At 48.2% G+C, this 24,412-nt stretch overlaps 1 protein-coding gene across 2 annotated transcripts in view; it reads left to right on the top strand.

Annotated features, from left to right (window-relative positions):
- RAP1A (RAP1A, member of RAS oncogene family) overlaps nt 1-22,121 on the top strand; it is a 29,082-nt gene extending 6,961 nt beyond the window's left edge. For both annotated transcript variants that reach the window (XM_058856099.1, XM_058856100.1), the window contains exons 2-9: nt 7,904-7,973; nt 11,114-11,197; nt 13,526-13,594; nt 14,355-14,411; nt 15,087-15,227; nt 17,378-17,521; nt 19,779-19,894; nt 21,396-22,121. In XM_058856099.1, the coding sequence (XP_058712082.1) occupies nt 11,141-11,197; nt 13,526-13,594; nt 14,355-14,411; nt 15,087-15,227; nt 17,378-17,521; nt 19,779-19,865 (555 nt within the window). In that variant the 5' untranslated portion in view covers nt 7,904-7,973; nt 11,114-11,140 and the 3' untranslated portion in view covers nt 19,866-19,894; nt 21,396-22,121. The remainder of the gene's footprint in view (nt 1-7,903; nt 7,974-11,113; nt 11,198-13,525; nt 13,595-14,354; nt 14,412-15,086; nt 15,228-17,377; nt 17,522-19,778; nt 19,895-21,395) is intronic.
- The last annotated feature ends 2,291 nt before the right edge of the window (nt 22,122-24,412 follow it).

The raw sequence follows: 24,412 nt of genomic DNA, 5'->3' as shown, positions 1-24,412 counted from the left end.
GGATTTATGAAGTGAATATGGGTGAAGATAAAATAAATGTAGCCAATTTTTGCTTTCTGCTTTAGATTATAACACTAATTGTAGCTGAGAATAACATTAAGATTAAAGATACAGACTGAAGTGGTTCCAGATAGCCTTTCTCATGAAATATGTATGCATTTAGGGCTTTTAACTCATCAGATCTCTTATGAAGTTGTGGAGATTACAATATTATTATGGCTTTGCCTTGTTTTGTGAATACACTGCATTGGCATATTGATCCCTAGAATGCAGTCAAGGCTCTTTCAGGAATCCCATTTGAAATGATCAAACAGATGTTGTAATGCTCCAGGGTACTCTCCTGGCTGGTGTCATTCTGAGAAAGTGGGTCTTGTCCTTTTTTTCTGTCATTTCAGTACTTGGCAGCCTCTGTTAAATGAAGTGTTTGCCCCAACCCTTGTCATGAGCACAATATCGAGTCCAGATCCATTTAGCAGCAGAGCAAGTTCCAGCTGGGTGCTGCGTGGCTTGGCAGGTGGCAGAGGAGCTGGGATGCTGTGACTTTCCCTGTCCTTCTCATGCCAGGTTCCCTTCCACTGCATCTCCATGGGCAGAAGTTGAAATGGATTTAGGAACATTTTAAAACCGGTGATGGTAACACTGTGCTGAGGGCACAGCTTGGGCTGATGCTGTACTTGCAGATTTACTCCAGAAGAAAACAGATGATTGGGAGTTGTGACTTTGGTGGGAAGGTGTCCTCACCGTGGGGAAGGCACAGAAATTGTGGGAGATGGCAATTAACACTCAGATGAAGTGTGCTGTGTTCTCAGGTCCTGCTCAGAGTGCAGAACTGCCTGTCCCCAGGCCACGTGCCTGACAGATTTACATACTAATGTGGAAGAGATGATTTTTTTTCCCCTTATTTTCCTTTTGCCCTGTCTTATCATTTCAAAGACACATCCTAAAAATAATCCATTTTTTGTTGCTGTTTGAATGGTGCTGATGAGGTGGAGGGAAAGGATGGCTGATGGCAGTGCTGCTCCAGGGTAGGATGTGAGTCAAGCCAGCCCCTCTTGTGCCAGCAGGACTCCAGCTGAATTTGTCTGCTTTGGTTGTGCTCAAACTTGACCTGTAAATACTGAAATGGCTCATATAGAGCTGATTAAACTATCAGAGCTGTTTCCTTTAATGCCACCTTTTATTCACCATAAAGGAAATTCCAGGATGAATTGTCAAAGGAGTTTTGCCCTTTTAAGCAGGTTCAGGAGGATTAAAAGGCTTCAGAGGAGCCTCGGTGCAGAGACCAGGTCTGGCAGATGTTGGGTTAAAGAACTCTGCTCTCGGAGCTCTCACTCTGGCACTGAAGTGTTAATAACTGAATATTCCTTCAGTTAAAACCTTCACACAGAAAAAAGTTTCATTTTCGCTGTAGAAGAAAATTCAGTTTCCACCCCCACTCTGCCCCAAGGTTCCAGGAAACAGCATTAAGGGGCTGAGCTAAATACTGAAGGATTAAGCACCACATTAAATAACTCAATTTCTTTCGGAAACATAATGAAACTGTTACTTTCCCCTCTATTTGAAGTTAATTCTGTGCACTTACTGCTATTCAGGTTCCTATCAAGCCTTAAAATCTGCCATGAAAAGCATTCAGGAGGTGCAGTCCTACTTGGCAGTGCTAAAACACATCCGTTGTGAGCTGTGTTTAAGTCCTCATTACACGGATACTCATTGCTGTAGGGGGTTTATTTAAACTGATAAACAAATGTAGTATTAATAAGTGGCCATATGGCCAGTGGGGCTTTTCATTCTGAAAATGGTTGTTAAAAGAGGCGTTTAATGAGCAGCAGTGGGAACAGGGGGGGTTTGGTTGCTTGTGGCTGCCACACACCAGGCAAGTGAAAATCTGGGCTGCACATGCAAAGCTGACCTTTAGAACGGGCAGCATGCTCAGCTCCAGTGTACAAACACAAATACACACATGGATTATTGCAGCTGTGCCAGGGAGGTGTAAGGAATATCAGTATTTTCTGGAGTTTGAGAGTTAGCCCAGTCTCCTGAAAAGCTGGGATGTGCCCCTTGTTTAGAGGCTTGGTGTTAGTCTTAGAATTTATCTCTGGTGGGTGTAAATCAGAATCATGGAATGGTTTGGGTTGGAAGGACCTTGAAGCTCACGCCTTCCCCTGTCCCAGGCTGCTCCAGCTCTGCTTCCCCATGCCAGGGCCTCAGCACCCTTTAGGTAAAGACTTTTGTCCCAATACCTGATCTTCACCTACCCAATGAAGGTTTGAAATACGTGGGAAGAGCAGTTTAAACCTCTCCAATTTTACTGAGAAATCCTTAGTGGCCTGGAAGCTTTGTTCCCCCATGGAATTTTTCACGCTGGAGACCTGGTAAGCTCAAACAGGGCTTTATGGTCAATGTCTGGCCACTACTACTGCAGAAATGAAATAATTAAAGTTCAGGCTGAAATTTCAGTGGCAATCTATCGACCTCATGTCACTTATTTACTCTTAATTATATAAACCAGGAAGAATAGCGGTGAACGTTGCCAAGCTACTATCAGCACAACAAATTATTCCTACCAAGTAGAATGGAGTTGGTCTTTTGCTACGATTGAGTCTCCTCAGGTCTGTCTGGAATTTAATCTGTTTTATAAAAGGTCAGGATATTTTTTGCACTAAAGGAAATGGAGAGGAATAAAAAACTTTATAGGGCTTGAAATTCAGTGGCAAGTTGTGGCTGTGCTAGGCAGCAAATGGAGGAAAGTGCCCTGAACAGCTGCTGTGCCCAGTGGTGATGGCCTTTAATGTTTACATGTTGGGCTGATGAGGAAGAGGGAAAGGAAGTATTTTTTTTCATTTTTTCTTCCAAAAAAGCTGTGGAGAACTCCTCTGAATGCTGAACTACTCCAGCAGGGTAGATGGGAAAAGGAGAAATGGTGAATACAGCCATGGCTTTGCTTGGGAGGAGCTGTGACCTCCCAATCCCTCCCATCAAACTGTCCCTGCAGTTTGTAGTGGAGCAGAGCGTGTTGTGCCTGGCTGTGCTCAGCTGGCCGTGCTCAGCTGGCTGTGTCCTGCTCACAGCTCAGCCCCTTGGTGTTACCATGTTCAGTGCCTGTGTCCTGCTCACAGCTCAGTCCCATTGGTGTTACTGTGCTCAGTGTCCCTGTCCTGTGTCCTGCTCACAGCTCAGCCCCTTGGTGTTACCATGCTCAGTGCCCCTGTCCTGTGTCCTGCTCACAGCTCTGTCCCATTGGTGTTCCTGTGCTCAGTGCCCCTGTCCTGCTCACAGCTCAGCTCCTTGGTGTTCCTGTGCTCAGAGCCCCTGTCCTGTGTCCTGCTCACAGCTCAGCTCCTTGGTGTTACTGTGCTCAGTGCCCCTGTCCTGTGTCCTGCTCACAGCTCAGTCCCATTGGTGTTCCTGTGCTCAGCTGGCTGTGTCCTGCTCACAGCTCAGCCCCTTGGTGTTACCATGCTCAGTGCCCCTGTCCTGTGTCCTGCTCACAGCTCTGTCCCCTCCGTGTTCCCATGTTCAGTGCCCCTGTCCTGCTCTCAGCTCTGTCCCATTGGTGTTCCCGTGCTCAGTGCCCCTGTCCTGCTCTCAGCTCACTCCTGTTGGTGTTCCTGTGCTCAGTGCCCCTGTCCTGTTCTCAGCTCACTCCTGTTGCTGTTCCTGTGCTCAGTGCCCCTGTCCTGCTCACAGCTCACTCCTGTTGCTGTTACCATGCTCAGTGCCCCTGTCCTGCTCTCAGCTCACTCCTGTTGGTGTTACCATGCTCAGAGCCCCTGTCCTGCTCTCAGCTCACTCCTGTTGGTGTTACCATGCTCAGTGCCCATGTCCTGTGTCCTGCTCACAGCTCACTCCTGTTGCTGTTCCTGTGCTCAGTGCCCCTGTCCTGTGTCCTGTTCTCAGCTCACTCCTGTTGCTGTTCCTGTGCTCAGTGTCCCTGTCCTGTGTCCTGTTCTCAGCTCACTCCTGTTGCTGTTCCCGTGCTCAGAGCCCCTGTCCTGCTCTCAGCTCACTCCTGTTGCTGTTCCTGTGCTCAGTGTCCCTGTCCTGTGTCCTGCTCTCAGCTCAGTCCCATTGGTGTTACTGTGCTCAGCTGGCTGTGTCCTGCTCTCAGCTCACTCCTGTTGCTGTTCCTGTGCTCAGTGCCCCTGTCCTGTGTCCTGCTCTCAGCTCACTCCTGTTGCTGTTCCTGTGCTCAGTGTCCCTGTCCTGTGTCCTGTTCTCAGCTCACTCCTGTTGCTGTTCCCATGCTCAGAGCCACAGTCCAGCCCAAGGGGAGCCTGCCAGCCCCAGCCCCTGCTGCAGAGCTCTGTTCTAATTTGGGGATGCAGTGTGTGCTGGGCTTTGAGTTGTGCTGCTGGCTTCCTTTCCCCTGCCTTTGTCTGCCTGGCACACGTCCCTACCAACTTTGTGCAAGTGCAGACCAATAGGACAAAAAATAAATTAGCCGTTTCAGCATGGCAGGCTTTAGCTGCCCAGAGCCCTTGTTCCTTGCCTGGAGAGCTTCTATGGCAAAGCAATTTCCAATGAATAATTAGGCAGTCGCTTCCATAGAAGTTAACATTATGTTATTTGAAATTGCAGGTTCAGCGTGAAGCTGATTGCACAAAAGATTACAGGCTGAGGAGGATCAATCCCAGAGCGTTTGTGCACAAAATGACTATTTCCAATGACAGAATTATTGCTGTTTTCCAAGAAGTTTGTTTCTCTGCCTTGTTTGTGTGGGCTGCAGTTAATTTGCTGAAAGCTCCAGCTCAGCACAACACTGGAGTGGGGAGGGCTGTGTTGCTGCAGGACTTTACTCTTGCCCAGGATTTCATGGCCCCGGCTCAGGGGCTGCAGGGAGGATGCAGAGCGCTGCAGAAAGTGATGATGGGGATGTGTCTCTGAGGAGAACACGGCTGCACCAGGGGGCTTTGGGAATGGCTGCCAGGTTTGGAGGCTGCTCTCTTGCCTTTTCTGATGGAACTCTTCAGATAACACCTCTGGCCAGTGTCGTTCTCCTGTGTTCTCACATACCTGTTTGTTTATTTGGCTTGTCACCAGCTGTATTTACTGTGTGTTTTTCTTGCTGTGACTTTTTGGGGTGATTTGTTACCTGAAAAACAAAAGAAAATATATTTAGACTTGGATCACTGATGATTTGGAAAAGGGAGAGCATGTTCCAGGGTAGGGAATGCACCTCAGTGGGGTCATGACTCATCCTACAGCAGGATTGTGCATAGCTAATTACACATTTGTTGCCTTGATTGGTATTTGATTTGATGCTGAAAGCAGTCAGTGGAAATGATAATGATTTTGGTGTTAAAATTACAAAACTGAGGCTGAGATTCTTGGCACAAATTATAAAATGTTACCTCTTACATAATGTTAATATCTAAAAGAGACTTATTTGGTGTCAGATACCGCAGTGATAATGAGTAAGAAAATAAATGCAGAGTCTGTGAGCAGAGGTTTGTCAAACTGTACTTTTGAAGCCACATTCAAGTCCTGCTTTCCGCTTAGTCTGGTCTTTCAGTCTCTTGTTTTTCTCTTCCCTCTCATTTTTCTGCTGTTGGTGGCCTCAGGAAAGGTGGAGGAGGTTTTCCCTAAAGCCAGGGAGTTTGACTGCCCTCGTTTTGTGAAGAAGTGAGTCCATGGCAGTGATTTTTATCAATGGAAGAGGCTCCTTGCTACCCAATAATGTGTAATCTGTGCCCGTGTTTGCCTGGCTGCTGTCTGGGGGCAGGATCTGCAATTTCCAGCCATCCCCTCTCATTTGGGATGCACATCCCTGCTCCCAGCAGCTCCTGGAACCAGTGTGGAATTGATGACAGCTTTGATGAGCATTAGGGAAGTATTTCACGTGTTTTGGACTTCACTGAGTAATTGAATATCTGGAACTGGTGAAGAGGAAATGAGGTGTGGAGCAGGTGCTGAGTGGAGCCCTGCTCAAGGCAAGGGGACATCCTTGGCCTGGTGTTTCCAGCCTTTGCTGCTGTATCATTCTCTCTGTTTGTTTGGATTCTTTTTTTTGTGACTCTGGAGGGAATCTGTCAGTTTAAGTGTGGTTTTGATCGCTGTAAATCTTCCCCTTGCAGAAGTGCTGGGTTTGGGTTTGTTTTGCCAACACGGCTCTGAGTAATGGAGGGATTTTGGTAGAGTGTTGAGCAATGTTTAGTTGACACTTTTAAAAAAAGAAAATCCACCCCTTTCCATGGCCTAGTTTATAGTAGCTGAAATAAAACTGGCACGGAGAACATTTACAAGTAGAAAATGAAACAGGTTTGTTTATAGTAGCCACGATTCAGTATTTAACTGCCAGGATAAAAATAACCAGGACGTGTGGCTGCAGCATCCCAAGAATCTGCCTCTCATTTGGGAAGTGGGAAGGGCAAGGCCACAGACAGGAGTGGCACAGCCAGCCCTGCGTGGAGGTGCTGGAGCTCTGACACATCTCTGCTTCTCTCCCAAATTTCCCTTGGAAATGTTCAATATTCTGCTTTCCTCTGCTGAAAGTCAGAGCAAGGGAGGTGTGAGTGATGAGCAAGCAAGGAGTTAATCTCTTTTTTCTTCCTTAAAGCCAGGTGAGTGGTCCTTGCTCTGTCCCATTGGTCAGGAGCATCTTCCTCTATCCCGGTGCATCTTCCTGGGGCTGAGCAGAGAGCAAAGCGCCTGTGGCTGGCAGTGAGGGTGTGCAGGAGCTGTGCCTCGAGAGCCCATCTCACACAGGCTCTAGGAACTGATGCTGTGCTTTCTGTGCCTCTCCTTTCTGTGCCTCACTTCTTTCTGTTCCTTTTCTCTCACCCCATTCAAACTCAGGCTCTGCTTTTTGGGTGCAAGCGCAGCCGGTGCTGCTGAGCCATCGTCTGTCTGCAGTCCTGGAGCCTTCATGAAAAATCCTGGGATGGTTTGGGTTGGAGGGACCTCAGAGCCCACCAGAGCCACCCCTGCCATGGCAGGGACACCTCCCCCTGTCCCAGGTGCTCCAAACCCATCCAGCCTGGCCTTGGGCACTGCCAGGGATCCAGGGGCTGCTCTGGGCACCTGTGCCCACCCTGCCAGGGAACAATTCCTGCCCAATATCCCATCTAACCCTGCCCTCTAGACTCACTTTCTCATACCTGGAAAAATATTTGACAAGGATTATGAGAGCTTCCATTATCTGTTTGGAAACAGTTTTGATTTCTGTGACTCCAAGGTGACTCCAGAGCTGCTAAAAAGAAATATTTTCAAAAAACCAGCACACTAGGTTTTCATTTAAACTTCCTGGGATTCCAGAGGAACAGTTGATTCTTTTTTTATCCCTTGAAAAGAAATATAAAGTGCTGAACCTGTAAAAGACAGGAGCCTTTGCCTGTCAGAGCAGCAGGGTGTAGCCAATGCTGTGATCACTGTCTGAAGTATCAGCCCTGCTGCTCTTCAGTGCTACTGAACAAAGGATTGAGGTACTGGAAATGTCAGAGCTTCTGAAACTCTTGGCCAAGGAGCCAGCAGGTTCCTGGGAGTTGTTCTGCTCTCCAGGACTGTCACAAAATCCCAGAATGGTTTGGGTTGGAAGGGACCTCAAAGCTCATCTCGTTCCACCCCCTGCTACAAACCTGGTGGGTTCCCTGAAATAATGGTGCTTTCGAGGTGTTGCACTGGATTTTACCCTGGCAGTGATAACAGATGAGTGATGGCTTTCCCCCTTTCAGGACATTGGGCTGCTCTGAATCTTTCTCCCATGTTTCAGCATTAATTTTGAATTTGATGCAACCTCAGACATGCTTAGTTTGAGTTTGTCTTTTGTGAGTGAAGTCTTCCTTGGAGTATTCTGGGGAGAAGTCCACAGGAACAGGGTGGTTTGGCTTAAGCACTACAGAGATGCTTCGCAAATGCTGACACTTGAAAAACAATTAACTCTCTTTTAAATTCTTCTTTTTTTCAGTTCCTTGTGGGGAGCCTGGAAGAACCTTCAGTAGAGCTGCTAACACTGATGAGAGATCTTTTATGCCAAGGTAAGAGTTTTTTAGTGTTCTCATCATATTTTAAATGAAATTTCTGTGAACATTGGAGTGGGTAACTGATAAGTGAAGTTCTTGCACTCACTCCCTTTTAGTGCTGTCTTTGCTTTATTTGGTTCATGCTTCTCTCTCCCCACCACCCAAATTACCAACTTCTTGATGAGCTGCTGAAACTTTTCTACCAGAAGCAGCTGGTTTTGCATCAGGTTTGTATCCTGAAGGGCCCCTTGTCCCCACCACCTCCCCCAGCCTCTGCCCCGCTCTTCCTCTTGGGAAATACCCTGGGAGTTTTGCTGCTTCCTGCCCCGATGCAGCCCCGGCTGCAGGAGGGTGAGGATGGCTCCTGCAGCCTGGAGAGTGCACCAGGGCTTGGCTGAGCACAGCTGCAGGGGACTGGGAGCCACATTTCAGGGTAGGGCTCCAGCTCTGCTTGCACCTGCCCGTGGTCCTTCGCAGGGATCCTCTGCCTTTGGGTATTGACACAAATATCCTGCAGCTTCTCCCACCTCTCCAGCTGCTCCCAGGGTAGAGCCCCTCACTTTTCTGTCAGGAAGGAGCTGAGCAGCTTGGGGCTGCTGCTGGGAATGGATGAGTGTCCATTTGTGTCTCCTCCCGGGCAGTTGTGACAGCAGCAGAGAGAAGAGATGCTCCTGTTAAAGAATACAGAACACAGATGGATTCTGATGGATTCACAGATGGCTGTTTGATGGTGTAGAATCAAAGCTTTTTGTGATTAGAGATAAAAGAACCCTATGATTTATTACCCTGCAGGTGATGCAGGTGGTTTGGGATGTGATGGGATGGCAGAGGTGTGCCCCGTGCTTCTCCTGCTGGAGCTCAGGGGCACAAGGAGACACACTCAGCTTTGCACCACACCATTCAGAACTAATGAGAACATGTACAGCTAATTTTTTTTACACTCTTTAGTGATCATACACTTCTCTTGACTCTGAAGGAACACTTAACAGCCATAATTCAATTCCATTTGGAAATGGAGCCGTTGCTTCACAGCATGTGACTGCTGCAGAGAGCTCTGGATGGAAATGAATGCTGCTGTGTCTGACTGTATTTAGGTGGGCTTCAACAGTTGCCAAATGAAAAGTTGGCCAGGGTGCAGCATAGTAATTTCTTGAGCACTCTATTCATGTTGTATAAACAGATAACATTAACATACTTGTGAAAGAGCTACAAGATAATTAAGGCATGTGGGGTTTACAGTAATAAGGCTCGTGCCTTTCAGGATCTTGGTTTCCTGTTGCACCTGAAAAAAAAAAAAATCAGCAAATACTGTAGAGAAGAAATGAGAAGTTAGTCTTGTACTGCTCCCAGCTTAAACTTTCCCACAAGTATTTTCTACTATAAATAAGAAGTGAAATAGTTCACAGCTAAATTTAACCCTTAGCTTGATTGCTTTCTGCGTTTTCTTTGGTGGAACTGACTGTGGGACTGTAGGGAAATGAAGACAACCTGGATCAATAAGTTGCATTTATGCTTTATAAAAAATGCATCAGATTTTAATTTCTTGGGATTATCAAAGGGAAAATAAATGTTAATTGGAATTCCCCTCTCCTTCCCATTCAAAATCATGATTTTGAAAGAAAGGAAGTGAGTGTTACTTCTCAGGGAAATGCTGAAGAAGAGGAGCTTGCAGTTCCCAGAATTTAGCCAGAACTGTTGTCAGTGTCCTAGAGTGCACAGCCATCCCCTGCTCTGCTTTTAAGCAGTTTCTGGAAAGCCCCTTTCAGTCTGACTTGGTTTCACAATTTGCAGTTAGGCAACTGCAGCTCACGTGGGCTTCAAGAGTTGAAGAAAAACCTCCTGCAGGTGCTTAGAATGATGGGCTGCACTGATTTCTGTTATTCCAGCTTCAAAAATGAGTTTAAACTTGTGCTAAACCGAGCACAGAAATTTGTGTGTCTCTCTCTAGCTGCACATGGGATTTTCAGATTTTTGTTTAAAGGCACTCTTGGGTGATGCTGAGCCCATGAAGCAGGGGAGGGTGAGAGTGAGGGCTAAGGGGGATGTTTGGGGAGGATCCCCAGCTCTCAGTTCAGCTCACACGAGCAGCAGCACACAGGGTTCCTCTTGCCTCTGTTTTACATCTTCCCCTTGGGAGCAGAAATGACAGAAGAGAACCTGTCCCTGTTTAATGATTACATAAACTCGAGACACAGATTGTCAGGGAGTTGTCCACGTTGCAAAGCTAAAAATACAGCCCCTGTTCTTGACAGGCGTGCTCACGGCCATATCGACAGGGTGATGCATTTCTCCATCAAACTCCTTGGAAGACGTTTTTATTTTTAAAGGCTGTAGCCTGCGAGCCCATAAATTGTGTGGAGCATTAGTTTGAAGTGGCTGGGAGCAGTGGAGCCTGCCCAGGCTCCCAGCCCTGCTGTGTGCAGCCCTTACTTGGGAAGGAAGCGCCGTCCCTGCGGAAGGGGGGATTCGTGCTGAGCTCATTGTTTGCCGCAGCCCCGGAGCGGGACAGCCCAGCCTGGCTGCTGATATAAACACCCTGCAAAGTGTTTATCACCAGCTTTGTCATTTGCCTTATTTGTCAGGGAACCTCGAGGAGAAGGAGAAGTTTTCTGGTGCTGCGTAGTGACTTGAGGGAGTTGCAAGATTTCCATAAAAAGGCAGAGCCTGTGTTGGGCGAGCAGAGAGCTCTGCCTTGGCAGCCGTGCGCTGGGCCTGACCTTTTCCAGAGAGAGAATGCTGACCTAAATCCCTCCCTGCTGGGGGTGGGGGCAGAGAAACCTCTTGACTCGCTTCTTTCTGATCTAATTTTCTTGTCCCGTGCTGTGGTTTGTGCCATGAAATGCTGAGGAAGCAGAGGACAGGCAGTGACAGCTCGTGGTGCCCAGCACAGCTGGGGCAGGCTCTGTGTTTGTCCCATGGTGTGTCCATCCTCTTCCTCGCCCAGCACTGCCAGGATCAGCTTTGGCCATTTCCTGTGACCTGGGGCTGTTGGAGTGGCCTTCTCAGCCTGAGTGTTGAGGTGGAAAAAGGAAAGGCAGAGCTGTCAATAAAGGTGTTCCCATCCTGGGAGGATTGGGTGAAGGGGGAGTGCTGCTGTTTTCAGGACAGGGTCACAGCTCTGGGTTTTAACTGCTGCCTTTCCTCCTGCCTTGCAGGTCGTCGCTCTCTGAACAGACCACACCATGCGTGAGTACAAGCTGGTGGTCCTTGGTTCAGGAGGTGTGGGCAAGTCTGCTCTGGTGAGTTTGGGGAAGCAGCTCTGGAGCCCATCCCCAGCCCTCCAGCTGCCTGGCTCTCTCAGACCAGGTTCCTGATGCTTTGGGGAGTTTCTGTGACTTCTAACATGTGCCAGGACTTCCATGTAGCCACTGTGACACTGCTGAGAGGAGGGGTGGCATGGTTTTGGAGAGGTGATTAATTGCTGGTAATTAGCGTGTCATGTCTGCTTCCTGCATGGGTGTTGTGCTGTACATGGCTGAATATCTGTGTGATATTAAAAGCCCAAGAGCACTGGCAGAGCAGGAGAAGTCTGGCTGGAATCAGTGACAGAACTGGGGGGTTCAGCCTTGCACACCTCGTGTTTTCCATCACCTGGGCTCAGAGCACTGAGAACCCATCTGCAGCCTGTGCACAGAGGGAGCAGCAGGCTGATGACACTTTGCACTCCTCAAGTGCTTGTCTTGTTCCTAAGGAGAGGTTTACACAGCAGAGTTGATAGCAGAGCCCTGAGAGAGAGACTTGTGTCACCCATTTATCACTCAGCAGTCAAGCAGCTCTCTCCAGCAGAGGGGCAAAGAACTGGTCAAGTGTGAATTATCTACAGCAAGGAACTGCAGCGTTCCTTGTCACAGACATGAGCTGAGCAGCCTTCCTGTCCTGCCTCGCTGTTTATTCTGCTGCTACAGCCAGGTAATAATCCTGGTAAATCACCTGCAGAATCCCAGGGAACAGGAGGAGAGGTTATTCAGTTGTATATCAAATTTGATGCACTCTTTCAGCAATCCCATCCTAATCACTACAAGACGTGTACAAGGTGTAATTTTTTACAAGCTCTGTTCTTCCACAGCAATATAAGCAATCTGTAGTACTTTTTCCACCAGCACTTCCCTGATTATCTTAATTTTCTGTTATAACACTGAAAGACTCACTAGGTGAGATGGGGCACTTAGTAGTATGCTGTAAATAAAGATTACTCAGCATCTGACATACTTGAATTTCCTTCTTGGTGATGTGAAGTCTGAGTCAGCACCATCACTGACCTTTTTAACAGCTGAAATGCAAATACTCAAATAGTCTGGTAAATAGAAGTTAAATTCTTTTAGCCAGGGTGGGTGCTAAGTCAGCATGTTTGGTAATTCGTGTGCAGCATAGATCCATTGTGTTTATAGGAGCACCCAGAAAGTGCCAATTAGCAGCTAGGAGTGGATAATATTCAGCTTTCAAAGAGTCTGTCCTTATTTCCAAGCATTAGCAAGGAGAGGTTACAAGGTGGGATTTAAAATAATATGGGGTCACTTTAAATTTCATTCTCCCAACTGTATAAACTGACCTGTGCAACAAAGAGCCTGGTGTTCATTTCCAGCTCAGTTTGCACTGGAGTGCAGATGACAATATGGGGTTGTTTCACTGCAGATCCTCCTTGTTGTTTTAACTCTTCTGTGCCAGCACAGGGCTGCTGCTGCTTCTGGGATGCACTTATTTAGTGATACAGAATGATTTTGAAATGAGGCACTTGTGGCTTCTCAGACTTTCCTCACAAATTTGCTGTGTAAAACTTGTGAGAGGTTCGGTTGGCAGAAGATGAGTGGTGTGTGTTGGTTGATTTTCAAGAGACAGAATTCAGTTCTGGGATCTCAGCTCTCAGTTTGACGAGTGCACACCACCTTGTTTTACAAACATCACCCAAATCTTCAGCCACTCCTGTGCTGCTTTACTGCAAATAACTGTGGGTGAAAAGGAAAAAGGAGCTTTGCCTCCCAGAGGAGGAGGAAAACTCTGTCCTGGCAGAAGGCAGGGCACAGAGCTGGGCTCCCAGGGATGCTCCCATCCCTCTGGCAGCTCGCTGGGAAGTGTTGAGGTGTGCAGGGAAGGAATCCTTGGAGATGGAGTGAGGGCTCCTCCTGCAGTGCTTCGTGCACAGGGAGTGTCTGGAGGCTCTCCAGGCTGCACTCCCTGCTCTGCTCTGGGCTCCTTTGGATTGAAATGTGCATTTCCCACAGTGCACAGGTTGCCAGTGCTTCTGCTCAAATCTCAAGTCTTCCATATTTGGTGATTTTTGTCCTTCTAAAGTCACAGGCAGCGGAGTAAAGGCATTTTTGAGGGTATCATCTTTTCTGAGACAAGCGAGCAAACAGTTGATGTGCAAAAAACTTCTGCAAACATGGCTCAAATAATGTGATTTTAACAGAAAAAACACAAATTTTATTTGCAAAATTGAAATTTTATGTCTTTTTCTCACTATTTGATAAAAACAGCAGAGCAGTTTTACTGATGTTGCTTTTTCCTGTGAATGTTTCTGGTTGTGTTCAGCTCACTTAGGGTTTTTTTCTGATTTCTTTCCTCTCCAGACTGTACAGTTCGTTCAGGGAATTTTTGTTGAAAAATATGACCCAACAATAGAAGATTCATACAGAAAGGTAAACCACCATCGTTTTTATTTCTCTCAAGTCTCCCAGAGAATATGAAATTCCTGGGAGTGTTTTGGGTGCAGGGCTGGAATGGCTGAGCAGAAATCCTTGCAGGATCCCTGAGCTGTTACGTAATGCCAGGCACAGAGCTGCTTTCTTCCCTGGATGGATGTCAAGTGACCCATTGTTTCACGGATTAGAAATGTCACCAGCATTAAAGGCACCAAAACATACACTGAAAACTTGTGACATTTGTGCCTGGGATAATTAAATTAAATTGTGGCATGAGTTCTGCTGTTAAATTTACTTGACTTTCCTGGAATTACCCTCGTTAGATCCAAGACATTTCTCAGGGAGTGAAGGATTTGCAAAGTCTCACTGTGAGAACCCTGAAATATTTGAATTTTCCTCTCTTCCTTATTCCCTTCTCTCCCATCAGCATAGTAAAATTGAAGTTTTAAGGTGCTTTGATTTGTAAGAGTGGATTAAGTCGAGATATTTACAGTCTCACTTAAGTTGAGATGTTTACAGTGAGCTGCTCATTTAAGCCTTGCTAATGAAGGGAGTTCTGGAGCACATGAGCTGACCCAAATGCCTGGCTTGGGGCAAGATTAATCCTCTGCCAGCAGTGCTGCTCAGCCCTGGGCAAGTGCAGGTGCCTGCTCTGCTCAGAGCCCTTTGTGGGGTAATACAGACTGAGCTGAGATCCCTCCTGCCTGTCCCACTGCACACCACTGAGTCTGAGCTCTTTGTTCCCCTTTTTCCCCAGCAAGTGGAGGTAGACTGTCAGCAGTGTATGCTGGAGATCCTCGACACAGCAGGGACAGTAAGTGCCATTTCTTTATCTAATTGCTGTGGAGTTCCTTTCTTCAGAGCGGTGATCCAAGCAAAAGCAATAAATCAGCTGCAGTAACGGAAAGGGAAGGATTTTGTTCAATAACCCCGGCCCAGTGTGGGGAGTGCCAGTGGCCTGGTGGGCTCTGTGCCCAGCTGGTGCCTCCTGTGCCATCCCCACCTCAACCTTCTGAGCTCTGCAAGCACCAGGAGCACAAGGACAGAGCCTGCAGCCAGTGCCAGCAGCACAGCACAGGGGCTGCTCCCTGGAGCTTGCTTTTACTGGGAAAGCCTTGGCAATTCCCACCAGCAGCTGCAGAAGTTGCTGCTGTGTGGGTCTGGTAAAAGTCCTGTCCCTGCTGGCATTGTCCAGCCCGCTCTGGCATTTCAGTCTGTCTGCAGAGATGGTTTTACTGCTGCTCTTCATCTCTTCCACATTTTTTTTGAGAAGCCCTTTATTAAGGGGAAAAAAAAAAAACAAAGGGAAAGAGAGTGTTAATGCTTTTATTCAATTTCCATGCTTCAGTGGGTTTCTGTGAGGGGTAAATATGTAAATCCATGCTGTATGGCACTGTATGCTCGTCTCCAGTACAATAAAAGTATTCCTTTGGAGCTATTCATTAGTTGCATTCACCAGCTAATTACTTTTAAAAATATTTGCTTGCAGGAGCAATTCACAGCCATGAGGGATCTGTACATGAAGAATGGGCAGGGGTTTGCACTAGTATATTCTATAACAGCACAGTCCACGTTTAACGACCTCCAGGACCTGCGGGAACAGATTTTACGGGTTAAGGACACTGAAGATGTGAGTAGAATGTGTTTGTATTTATTTCTGCAAATGGTTAAGAAGTGTTTGCTCTCAAATGCCTGGATGTTTACATACAAAGCTTCTTTCAAAGAATAAATATTCTTGGTTAGTGTTGAGTAAGTTTTTGGTGGTGTTGTTTGAGGCACAGCACCTGCTAAGGGCCATCACAAAACCAGATTTTCCCATGTCCTGGAAGCCACAATGTTTAGAAATGGTAGGAGTTGACTGAGAACAACATGATGTAACTTTTTTTCCTTTAGACTCCTTTCCAGGATTTGCATTTTCTCCTTTCTCTGTGCTTTCTCTGTGCTTTCTCTGTGCTTTATTTCCTTCAAAGTTAAGGAGCAATAGCAGTGAGGATATTATAATGTTCTCAGTAGCTCTGCAGCTGTCTTGCACTGGAGGCTGTCAGGGTTATTCCAGGTGTGTGAAAGGGAAGCTGAAGTTCAAAGCTGGGAATAAATATTAACAGTGTGTTGTAAATTACCAAATGGAGCAGGTAATGATTTATTTTCCAGCTGGAAATGACTCGATTTCTGCTCAAGGAATGAAATGTTTGAGGAAATGGAGCGGGTGCAAACCCTTATCAGCAGCTCTTTGGGGTTTTTTCTGCTTCTCCACAGCGTGGGGGAAACAGGAACTGGTTCTGGGCTGTGGCATCATCCTGCTCTGCTCTCAGCCCGTGCCATCCCCAGGGCTGCTGTCCCAGCAGAGCCCCAGGGGACAGGGAGCAGCCTCAGGCCACTGCTGTCCCCAGGGAGCTGGCCCTCCCAGGGGAGATCGTTGGGTGGGCTTTGTTCCCCTGTTGAAGGTGTCAGAGAATCCCAGAGCGGTTTGGGTTGGAAGGGTCCTCAAAGCTCATCCATGGGCAGGGACACCTCCCTCTACCCCAGGGTGCTCCAAGCCCTGTCCAGGCTGGCCTGGGACACCTCCTTTTGTTCCTCTTTGGGACATCTTGGAGGGCCACAGCCGTGCCAGGCACTGGAGAGGGGCAGGTGCCACTTCATCATCCTTGTCCCCTGATTTTTATTGGTTTTCATACTTCCTCCTGCACTTTTCCTCCTGCACTTTTCCTGCTGCACTTTTCCTTCTGCACTTTTCCTCCTGCACTTTTCCTCCTGCACTTTTCCTTCTGCACTTTTCCTCCTGCACTTTTCCTCCTGCACTTTCCCTTCTGCACTTTTCCTCCTGCACTTTTCCTCCTGCACTTTTCCTCCTGCACTTTTCCTCCTGCACTTTTCCTCCTGCACTTTTCCTCCTGCACTTTTCCTCCTGCGCTTTTCCTCCTGCGCTTTTCCTCCTGCACTTTTCCTCCTGCACTTTTCCTCCTGCACTTTTCCTTCTGCACTTTCCCTTCTGCACTTTTCCTTCTGCACTTTTCCTCCTGCACTTTTCCTCCTGCACTTTTCCTCCTGCACTTTCCCTTCTGCACTTTTCCTTCTGCACTTTTCCTCCTGCACTTTTCCTCCTGCACTTTTCCTCCTGCACTTTCCCTTCTGCACTTTTCCTCCTGCACTTTTCCTTCTGCACTTTTCCTTCTGCACTTTTCCTCCTGCACTTTTCCTTCTGCACTTTTCCTCCTGCACTTTTCCTCCTGCACTTTTCCTCCTGCACTTTTCCTCCTGCACTTTTCCTCCTGCACTTTTCCTCCTGCACTTTTCCTCCTGCACTTTTCCTCCTGCACTTTTCCTCCTGCACTTTCCCTTCTGCACTTTTCCTCCTGCACTTTTCCTTCTGCACTTTTCCTTCTGCACTTTTCCTCCTGCACTTTTCCTTCTGCACTTTTCCTCCTGCACTTTTCCTCCTGCACTTTTCCTCCTGCACTTTTCCTCCTGCACTTTTCCTCCTGCACTTTTCCTCCTGCACTTTTCCTCCTGCACTTTTCCTCCTGCGCTTTTCCTTCTGCGCTTTTCCTTCTGCGCTTTTCCTTCTACGCTTTTCATTCTACGCTTTTCCTTCTGCATTTTTGCACTGCATTTTTGCACTGCATTTTTGCACTGCATTTTTGCACTGCATTTTTGCACTGCATTTTTGCACTGCATTTTTGCACTGCATTTCCCCCTCCTCAGTCTGAGAGCCCCAGCAGCACAGAGCTCTCTGTACATGAACTTGCTGATGGATCTCTCTTCCTGCTTGCTCCTCTCCAGGTTCCCATGATCCTGGTTGGCAATAAATGTGACCTGGAGGAAGAACGAGTCGTGGGCAAAGAGCAGGGGCAGAACTTAGCACGACAGTGGTGTAACTGTGCCTTTCTAGAATCGTCTGCAAAGTCGAAAATCAACGTAAACGAGGTAACCACCACGTGCCACTGAAGCAGGGTGTGTCTGAACTGGGGAGATCCAGGATTATCCCAATTCTCAGCCTAGGAAAGGGTTGCCATGCAATGTATTTGGGTACTTTTTGCTCCCTTTTCTCTGCAAAGGCAGGGTGACTTCCCAGGTCAGTGTTTCTGTAGCCAGGGGCCAGGAATAGCAGAGGTCCTGGGTTGGATGGGTGCCTCTTAGCTTAGATAAACTTTATCTGGAAAGAGTATTTTGTACAGATAACTGCTGCCAGTCCAAACGTGGACGATGCCCCGCTGTACTCCTTGTCTTGTGTGCTGCTGGCTGCTGCTTTTGAAGCATTTGCATTTCTGGCTGCAGATGCCTCATCACAGCCCTGTGTAAGCCCCCAGCCTGCTGAAACCGTGCCCAAAGCCAGGGCTGAGCAGTTCTGAGTTTAACTGAGACCCCCTTTTGCTCTGGGGTGCCTTCTCCTGCTCCCTGGCCCCGTGGGCTTGTGCTGAGGGAGCTCTGCTCCACATCAGGCACCAAGTTTTTACTCTGTGCTGGGAATGATCTGCCTGTGCCAGAGGCCGAGTTTCCAGGCACAAAAGCAGAGGTGACCCCGTGCAGCAGAGCTGGGCTGGTGCCAGCAGATAACTGGGACTGTTCAGGGGTGTGTGATAAGCAGGAGCAGCAGGAGCTTGGCCTGGGCCCAGGGCTGGGCTGGCAGCAGGGGCTGTGGAAAGGGAAGGGAGCTCCAGGCTCTGGGAATTGCAGCTCCTGTGGCTGGGATTAGCCTGGCTGCAGTGCTCAGGATCCACTGCTGCCAGCAGGGATTGATTTGTGTGTCTGAGCTGGAGGAGAAGCAGGGCTGGAGATGAAGCAAGGAGCGGCTCAGCCATCCAGCAGATCCCCAGGGAGGGGGACAGATGCTGGGCTGGGCATTTCCAGGCTGGGGGTGCAGACTCACCCTCCTCAGAGCCCTGGGCAGGGGTTCTGTGGGGCACACAGACACCCCACATCCCTCACACAGGAATCCTGCCTCTCCCTCTTCCCCTGCTGGGTCTGCAGCCTCCAGCGAGGTCACATCAGACAGAAGAATGTCATTATCTGCAAGATGAGTTCCTGGTCTCCTGCCAGTTGATATTTCCTAATTGTAAAAAGTACAAAAGCTGAGGAAATCAAAGAGAAAAATTGTGAATGAAGCAGCTCAGTGCACTGGGAGTTTGTCCTGCTGGCTCCTGGGCTGGGGAAGCATTTGTATTCTTCTGGGGTTTATTCCTGCTATTCCTACTTCTGGAGTTTCTAAATTTGTTAAAATCTAGATGAAGAGTGATAAATTCCTCCATGCATTTGCTGAATGTGAATCAAACCTTTCAGATAATAAGCTTTTAATCCAGAGTGAATCAGGCGTCCTTCTGGTGACCTGAGATGCTCTTGCAGCAGCACAGTGACTGTTTCTAGGGATGGTGGCATTCCTGAAACCTTGTTGCAGTCATCTGTACTCACAGTCAGTACTAGCACCTAAATAATCTAATTTATGAGAAAGGAAGATTTTAAATTTCAGTAGTTACAGTGTGTTATAAACTGTTTCTTTGTCTTCTGAATTCCTTTGGAATCAACAAGAATTTGTGAGCTGTCAGCCACTCCAGGAAGGGGAAAAAATAAACAAGGACAAGGGTGGAGCCCTCTGAAGGTTGAAATATTTCTCCTCAACGCTGTGACCCAGCTCCAAGCATTTTTGCAAAGCTCATTTTGCTATAAATGGGTTGAGTCTTGCTGGGAAAACAACTGCCAGCAGCAGCATTGACAAAAGCTGTGCAGCTGAAAGAGGGCCCTGCCACAGTGCCCTGGTGGAAATGTGGAGCTCAGGGCAGATGTTGGGAGGGACAGCCAGGGGACAGAGCTGCAGGGCAGGGCTCTGCTGGTGAGGTGATCCTTGAGGGTTTTGTACCTGTCTTAATAAACCCTTTGTTCATCCTGAGTTTTCTCCCACATCTCCAAAGCCAGGAAATTGTTGCCATTTCATTGCCGTGTTCTTCTGAAGGCTTTGGTGGTGACAAACTGAATTTCCAGCTCCCTTATGTTCTGCACACTGATGGAAGTTCTGGGTTTCTTCTTCCATAAGCATCTGCTTGAGCAACATTTAATAAATTCAAGCAGTTTAATTGAATTTGCACAACTGCAGCCACCAGGAAAGAGCTGTGAGCTCCCCAGCCTGCCTCGGTTTTGACAGCTTGTGTTTTATCACTTGGATTTTTCAGCTTGTGTTTTTCATTGGCAGATCTTTTATGACCTGGTCAGACAGATAAATAGAAAAACACCAGTGGAAAAGAAGAAGCCTAAAAAGAAATCATGTCTGCTGCTTTAGACTCCCATCACGCAGCAGCTCTGAGCCAGGTAAGAGGTGTCTGAATCCCAGCTGGGGCAGCTCCTGCCAGAGCCCCCTTCCCTCTGCTGCTCTTCTGGACTGTGCCTGAGCAGGAACTTCCTTCTGGCCCCTCTGGGCTCTCCCTCTGGCCTGTGACACCGAGCTCTGAGCCACCAGGGCTCACTTTTGCTTCCTTTTTATCCTCTGATAAATGCTGGTGTTTCTGCTGCCCCCGTGCTGGGAGCTTTGGGGACAATTACAAATTGTTTTGGGTGGGATGTGGGTTTTGATGGCACAGAAATAAAAAGCTTCCCACCAAAAAAACAAAACCAAACCAAACCCCAAACCAAAACAAGCATAAAAAGCCTGAAAACAAACCCAACCAAAAAAACCACGGCAAGGCTGGACACAGCTATAAATAATCTTCCTGTGTATGTTGGCAGGGAACTCTGTGTGCTCACAGCTGTTGTGTCATGCTCCTGGAAGGAAACAGCAGCTCCAGAGCTCCAGGTTTGGGACAGAAATGTCCCCATTTGGGGGCAGGGAAGGGCTCTGGCAGATGGCAGCTGCCTTTGTCACCCTCAGGGGGTCCCTGCTGTGTCCTGGGCTGAGCCCTGTCCTGCAGCACCCGAGAGCTGCCGGCCCCAGGCTGCACTCCTGGGGACAGGGGCTGTGCCAGGCCCCGGCTCCCTGCTCTTGGTGGCCCTGAGGTGGCCCTGAGGTGGCCCTGAGGTGGCTCAGGGCAGCTCTGCAGGCCAGGGGCTGTTCCTGAGCTGCCCTGGGGGGTGAGGGATGAGGGAAGGTGGATTCTTCCCCCCAGCTTTGGGTGCCAGAAGAGAACAGCCCAGGGCTGTGGGAAACAATGGCTTTAGGAAAGGAGACTGAAGAGCCTTGAGTGGCTTTTCCTATTGCTCAGGTGATGCCTCCTGCTCAGCCAGGGTGGAATTTGGCTTCCCCAGCCCGGGAGGGAGCGATTTCTGCCCTGTCCCTCCCTCCCAGGCCCCGTGTGCAGCAGCACTGACACACTGGGAGCTGCTGGAGGAGTTCTGTGCTCAGACACCACAGACCCTGGTGTGGTGTGGGATGGCAGGAGCCCTAAAGCCCCTCTCCCTGCACCCTCCAGCTCCCTCCCTGAGTCCCCTGTGACCCAGGGCCTGCTGGCCACAGCCAGATCAGGGCTCTGGGGGGTCTCACATTCATGGGGCTCACCCCAGAACCCCAGAGCTGGAAGGGATCCCCCACCCTGGGCTGCTGAGCAGGGGGAATTGCAGAGCCCCTGGAGGCCTCTGGTGCTATCAGGCAGGGACAGGAGGGTGGCAGTTGTCTGGCCATGATAAAACACAACAAGTGCAGAGTTCCCACAATCTCCTGCTCTGCACCAGGAACAGCCCTGAATTCTGAATTCTGGGGAAATGAGCTCTGCTGCTGCCTGTGGGCAGCTTTCAGGCCCTTGGCATCACTGACCTCCTCAGCAGGGTAAGAAATGTCCCTCCATCATCCCTTACTTGTGTTCTGTTCTGCTTTCTCCAGATTGCAGGAATGAAGAACTGTTGCCTAAATGGAAAGTGCCAGCATTCCCAACTTCAAAACCTTATGGAAATGAGTAACATATCGGAAGAAGCTTCTCCTGTTTTTTATATACTGCGGGAAGAATTTAGATCTGGAAAATGGTTTGCACACAGTCCCTGGAAAAAGCAGTTGCTCTGTGTATATCTCTTGGAAATTTAAGCCAATATTCCTCCTCCTTTGCAATAGCAATTAACAGATGTGAAAATAAATATAATTGACTCTAGCATATGATTATCCCAAGGAGCATGGATGCATTTCAAATGTTAGAGATTGCTATTATAATTAAAATTCATATTGACCATTTTATCATAATTTCTCCCCATCAAGCACTAAAAATTTTCCACTGTTATATTTTATATCTATAACTATAGATATATATTATCCAAAATTTCCCTTTGAACTCACTGCAACAAATAACTTTTTGAGTCATTGACTTCATTTTATATTTAAAAGTTACGGAACATCATTATTTTCATTCTGCCATTGTATTCTAATTAAAAATGTTTGTGCATAATGCTTTGGAAAAATGGGTCTTTTATAGGAAAAAAACTGGGATAACTGATTTCTATGGCTTTAAAAGCAAAAAATATATAATATACTAAACCAACTCTAATATTGCTTCTTGTGTTTTACTGTCACAGATTAAATTACAGCTTTTATGAATGATTAAATTTTAGTACATTTTCATTTTTGTTTCTGTGTTTTTGTTACTGTTTCCAGCCTTTGGGTTTGCTCCATGTTCTGTGAGTTCCTCTCCCATCCTGGTGGATCAGGGATTTGTTGAGGTGCCCCCAAAGGGCAGCAGGCACCTCCTGTGTTTTCTCTTGGCTTTTTAAAGGTTGTGTTGCTGCAAACATTTCCTCTGTTCAGTGACTCTGATGTGCAGGAGTTTGGTTTTGTTCCAAGGTCATTCCTGACTTGGAGGATGATCCTCGCTTTCAAACCTGGTTTTGGCTGGTGGTCCCTGATCAGCTGAAGGGTTTTTGGTTTCATTTTGGGTTTGTATTTTTCAAATAGCTGTTGGTGTCAGGAAGTTTCCAAGAGCAGGGTGTGAAGTGTGTGTTCCATCCTGCTGTGTGTGTGCAGCTCAGAGCCCCAGGGACCCCAGCCCCTCCTCGGGGATCAGCTGCAGCCCCCACAGGGCTGAGAGAGAGCAGAAATGTGTCTTCACAGGGGAGAAAACTCAGCACAGGCCTTGTCCTGCTCCTTCAATCAGGAAATGAAGTCTGGTGTGTCCTGGAGCCGCTGCAGGGCGTGCTGGAATCAGGGGGAGCAGTTTTTATAAAGGGGTTTTTCTCAAACTGTTCTGATGCAGCTGATGAATTACAGCAACCCCAGGTTCTGAGTGCAGCCCCAGCAGGACTGGGTGCAAACATCTGGATGGAGTGACAGCATCTGCCTGCTGGGGAAAGGGGACAGCCCCAAACATCTGGATGGAGTGACAGCATCTGCCTGCTGGGGAAAGGGGACAGCCCCAAACATCTGGATGGAGTGACAGCATCTGTCTGCAGTGAGTGCTGGGGACAGCCCCAAACATCTGGATGGAGTGACAGCATCTGTCTGCTGGTGAGTGCTGGGGACAGCCCCAAACATCTGGATGGAGTGACAGCATCTGCCTGCAGTGAGTGCTGGGGACAGCCCCAAACATCTGGATGGAGTGACAGCATCTGCCTGCAGTGAGTGCTGGGACAGCCTCTGCCTTCAGCTTCCCCTGCAGCGCCTGGCTCAGGAGGAGCAGGGACACACGGTGTTTGCAGGTCGGTTACCTCTACAGAATATAACAATATTTTAGTAATAAAGTCATTTCAGTGATCTGGTGATCGCTGGACATGTCCTGTGCGAGCTGGGGAGCAGAGGTGAGGGGTGTGAGTGGGGTGAGGAGGATGAGGAGGAAGGAAGCTGTGCTTGCCGCTAGATGGGAGTGTGGGAGAGGCACAGGCTCCCCTGCCATCGCTCTAAATCGGGATATTTGCAGTGTAAACCCCGCTTCCCACCCCTCTCCTCTCCCCCCTGCCTCCCACAAGGCGCTGGTTTTCTCACTGCACAGAATAAAGTTCTTCTTTAATGGATTTTAGCAGAATGGCTCCAGTTCTGCCCTGGGACACGCTTGAGCTGCTGCAGTTCCGTGTCAGACACAAATGTCCTGGAGCACTTGGTGGTTTGTATCTCTCTGGGTTAAAAATGGCTTCACTGCAGAATGTCCTGAAGAAAAGGGAAAAGAAAAACCTCCCAGAAGTCCCAGGCTCTGCTTTTGACCCAAACCCAGCCAAGCACAGTAACATTTTGCTGTGAGCAAAGGGGCACATTTAAAATTTCACTGGAGCCATCCAGCTCCTGTGTGAGCTGTGCACAAATCCCAGCAAGGAGATTCCCAGCCACCTCTGCAGGTGTGCTGTGTTTTATTTTGTATTTATATATTTATTTATTTGTTAATTTATCTGTTAGCAGGGTTTTCTGAAGGTTATTTTAAGCCATGTTTTCCCCTCCAGTGTGGATCAGATGATCAGATCAGTCCTGCCTCACTGGGAAGTTTTAATTGCAGGTTGTGCTGTTGACCCAAACAAGTGGCAGAGAAACCTTCCCAGGTTGCTCAAATCCAGATTCCTTCTGGCTCTGAGCTGCATTCCTGCCATTGCAGTGGCTGATGTGGGAGGTCCTGCATCCTGCAGCCACCAGAGAAACTTGAAAATTCATGTTCAGTTCACCATTAACCTTTGCAAAACCAGCAAAATTATTGAATGTTTTCTTTATTTTGCCAGGACCAGGCACTGAGGAATGAAATTGGATTTTCCAGAGGCCCAGGTGGCACTTGGTGAATAACCAGCATGTGCATGTGCTAGCCATCCTGGCTGGGGCTGAGCATCCTTCCCACCCTCCTGGCTGGGGCTGAGCATCCTTCCCACCCTCCTGGCTGGGGCTGAACATCCTTCCCACCCTCCTGGCTGGGGCTGAGCATCCTTCCCACCCTCCTGGCTGGG

This window comes from Poecile atricapillus, chromosome 23 (genome assembly GCF_030490865.1).
Source record: "Poecile atricapillus isolate bPoeAtr1 chromosome 23, bPoeAtr1.hap1, whole genome shotgun sequence".
Taxonomy (NCBI): domain Eukaryota; kingdom Metazoa; phylum Chordata; class Aves; order Passeriformes; family Paridae; genus Poecile; species Poecile atricapillus.
Note: the sequence above shows the minus strand (reverse complement) of the source record. Positions and strands in the feature narration are given on the sequence as shown.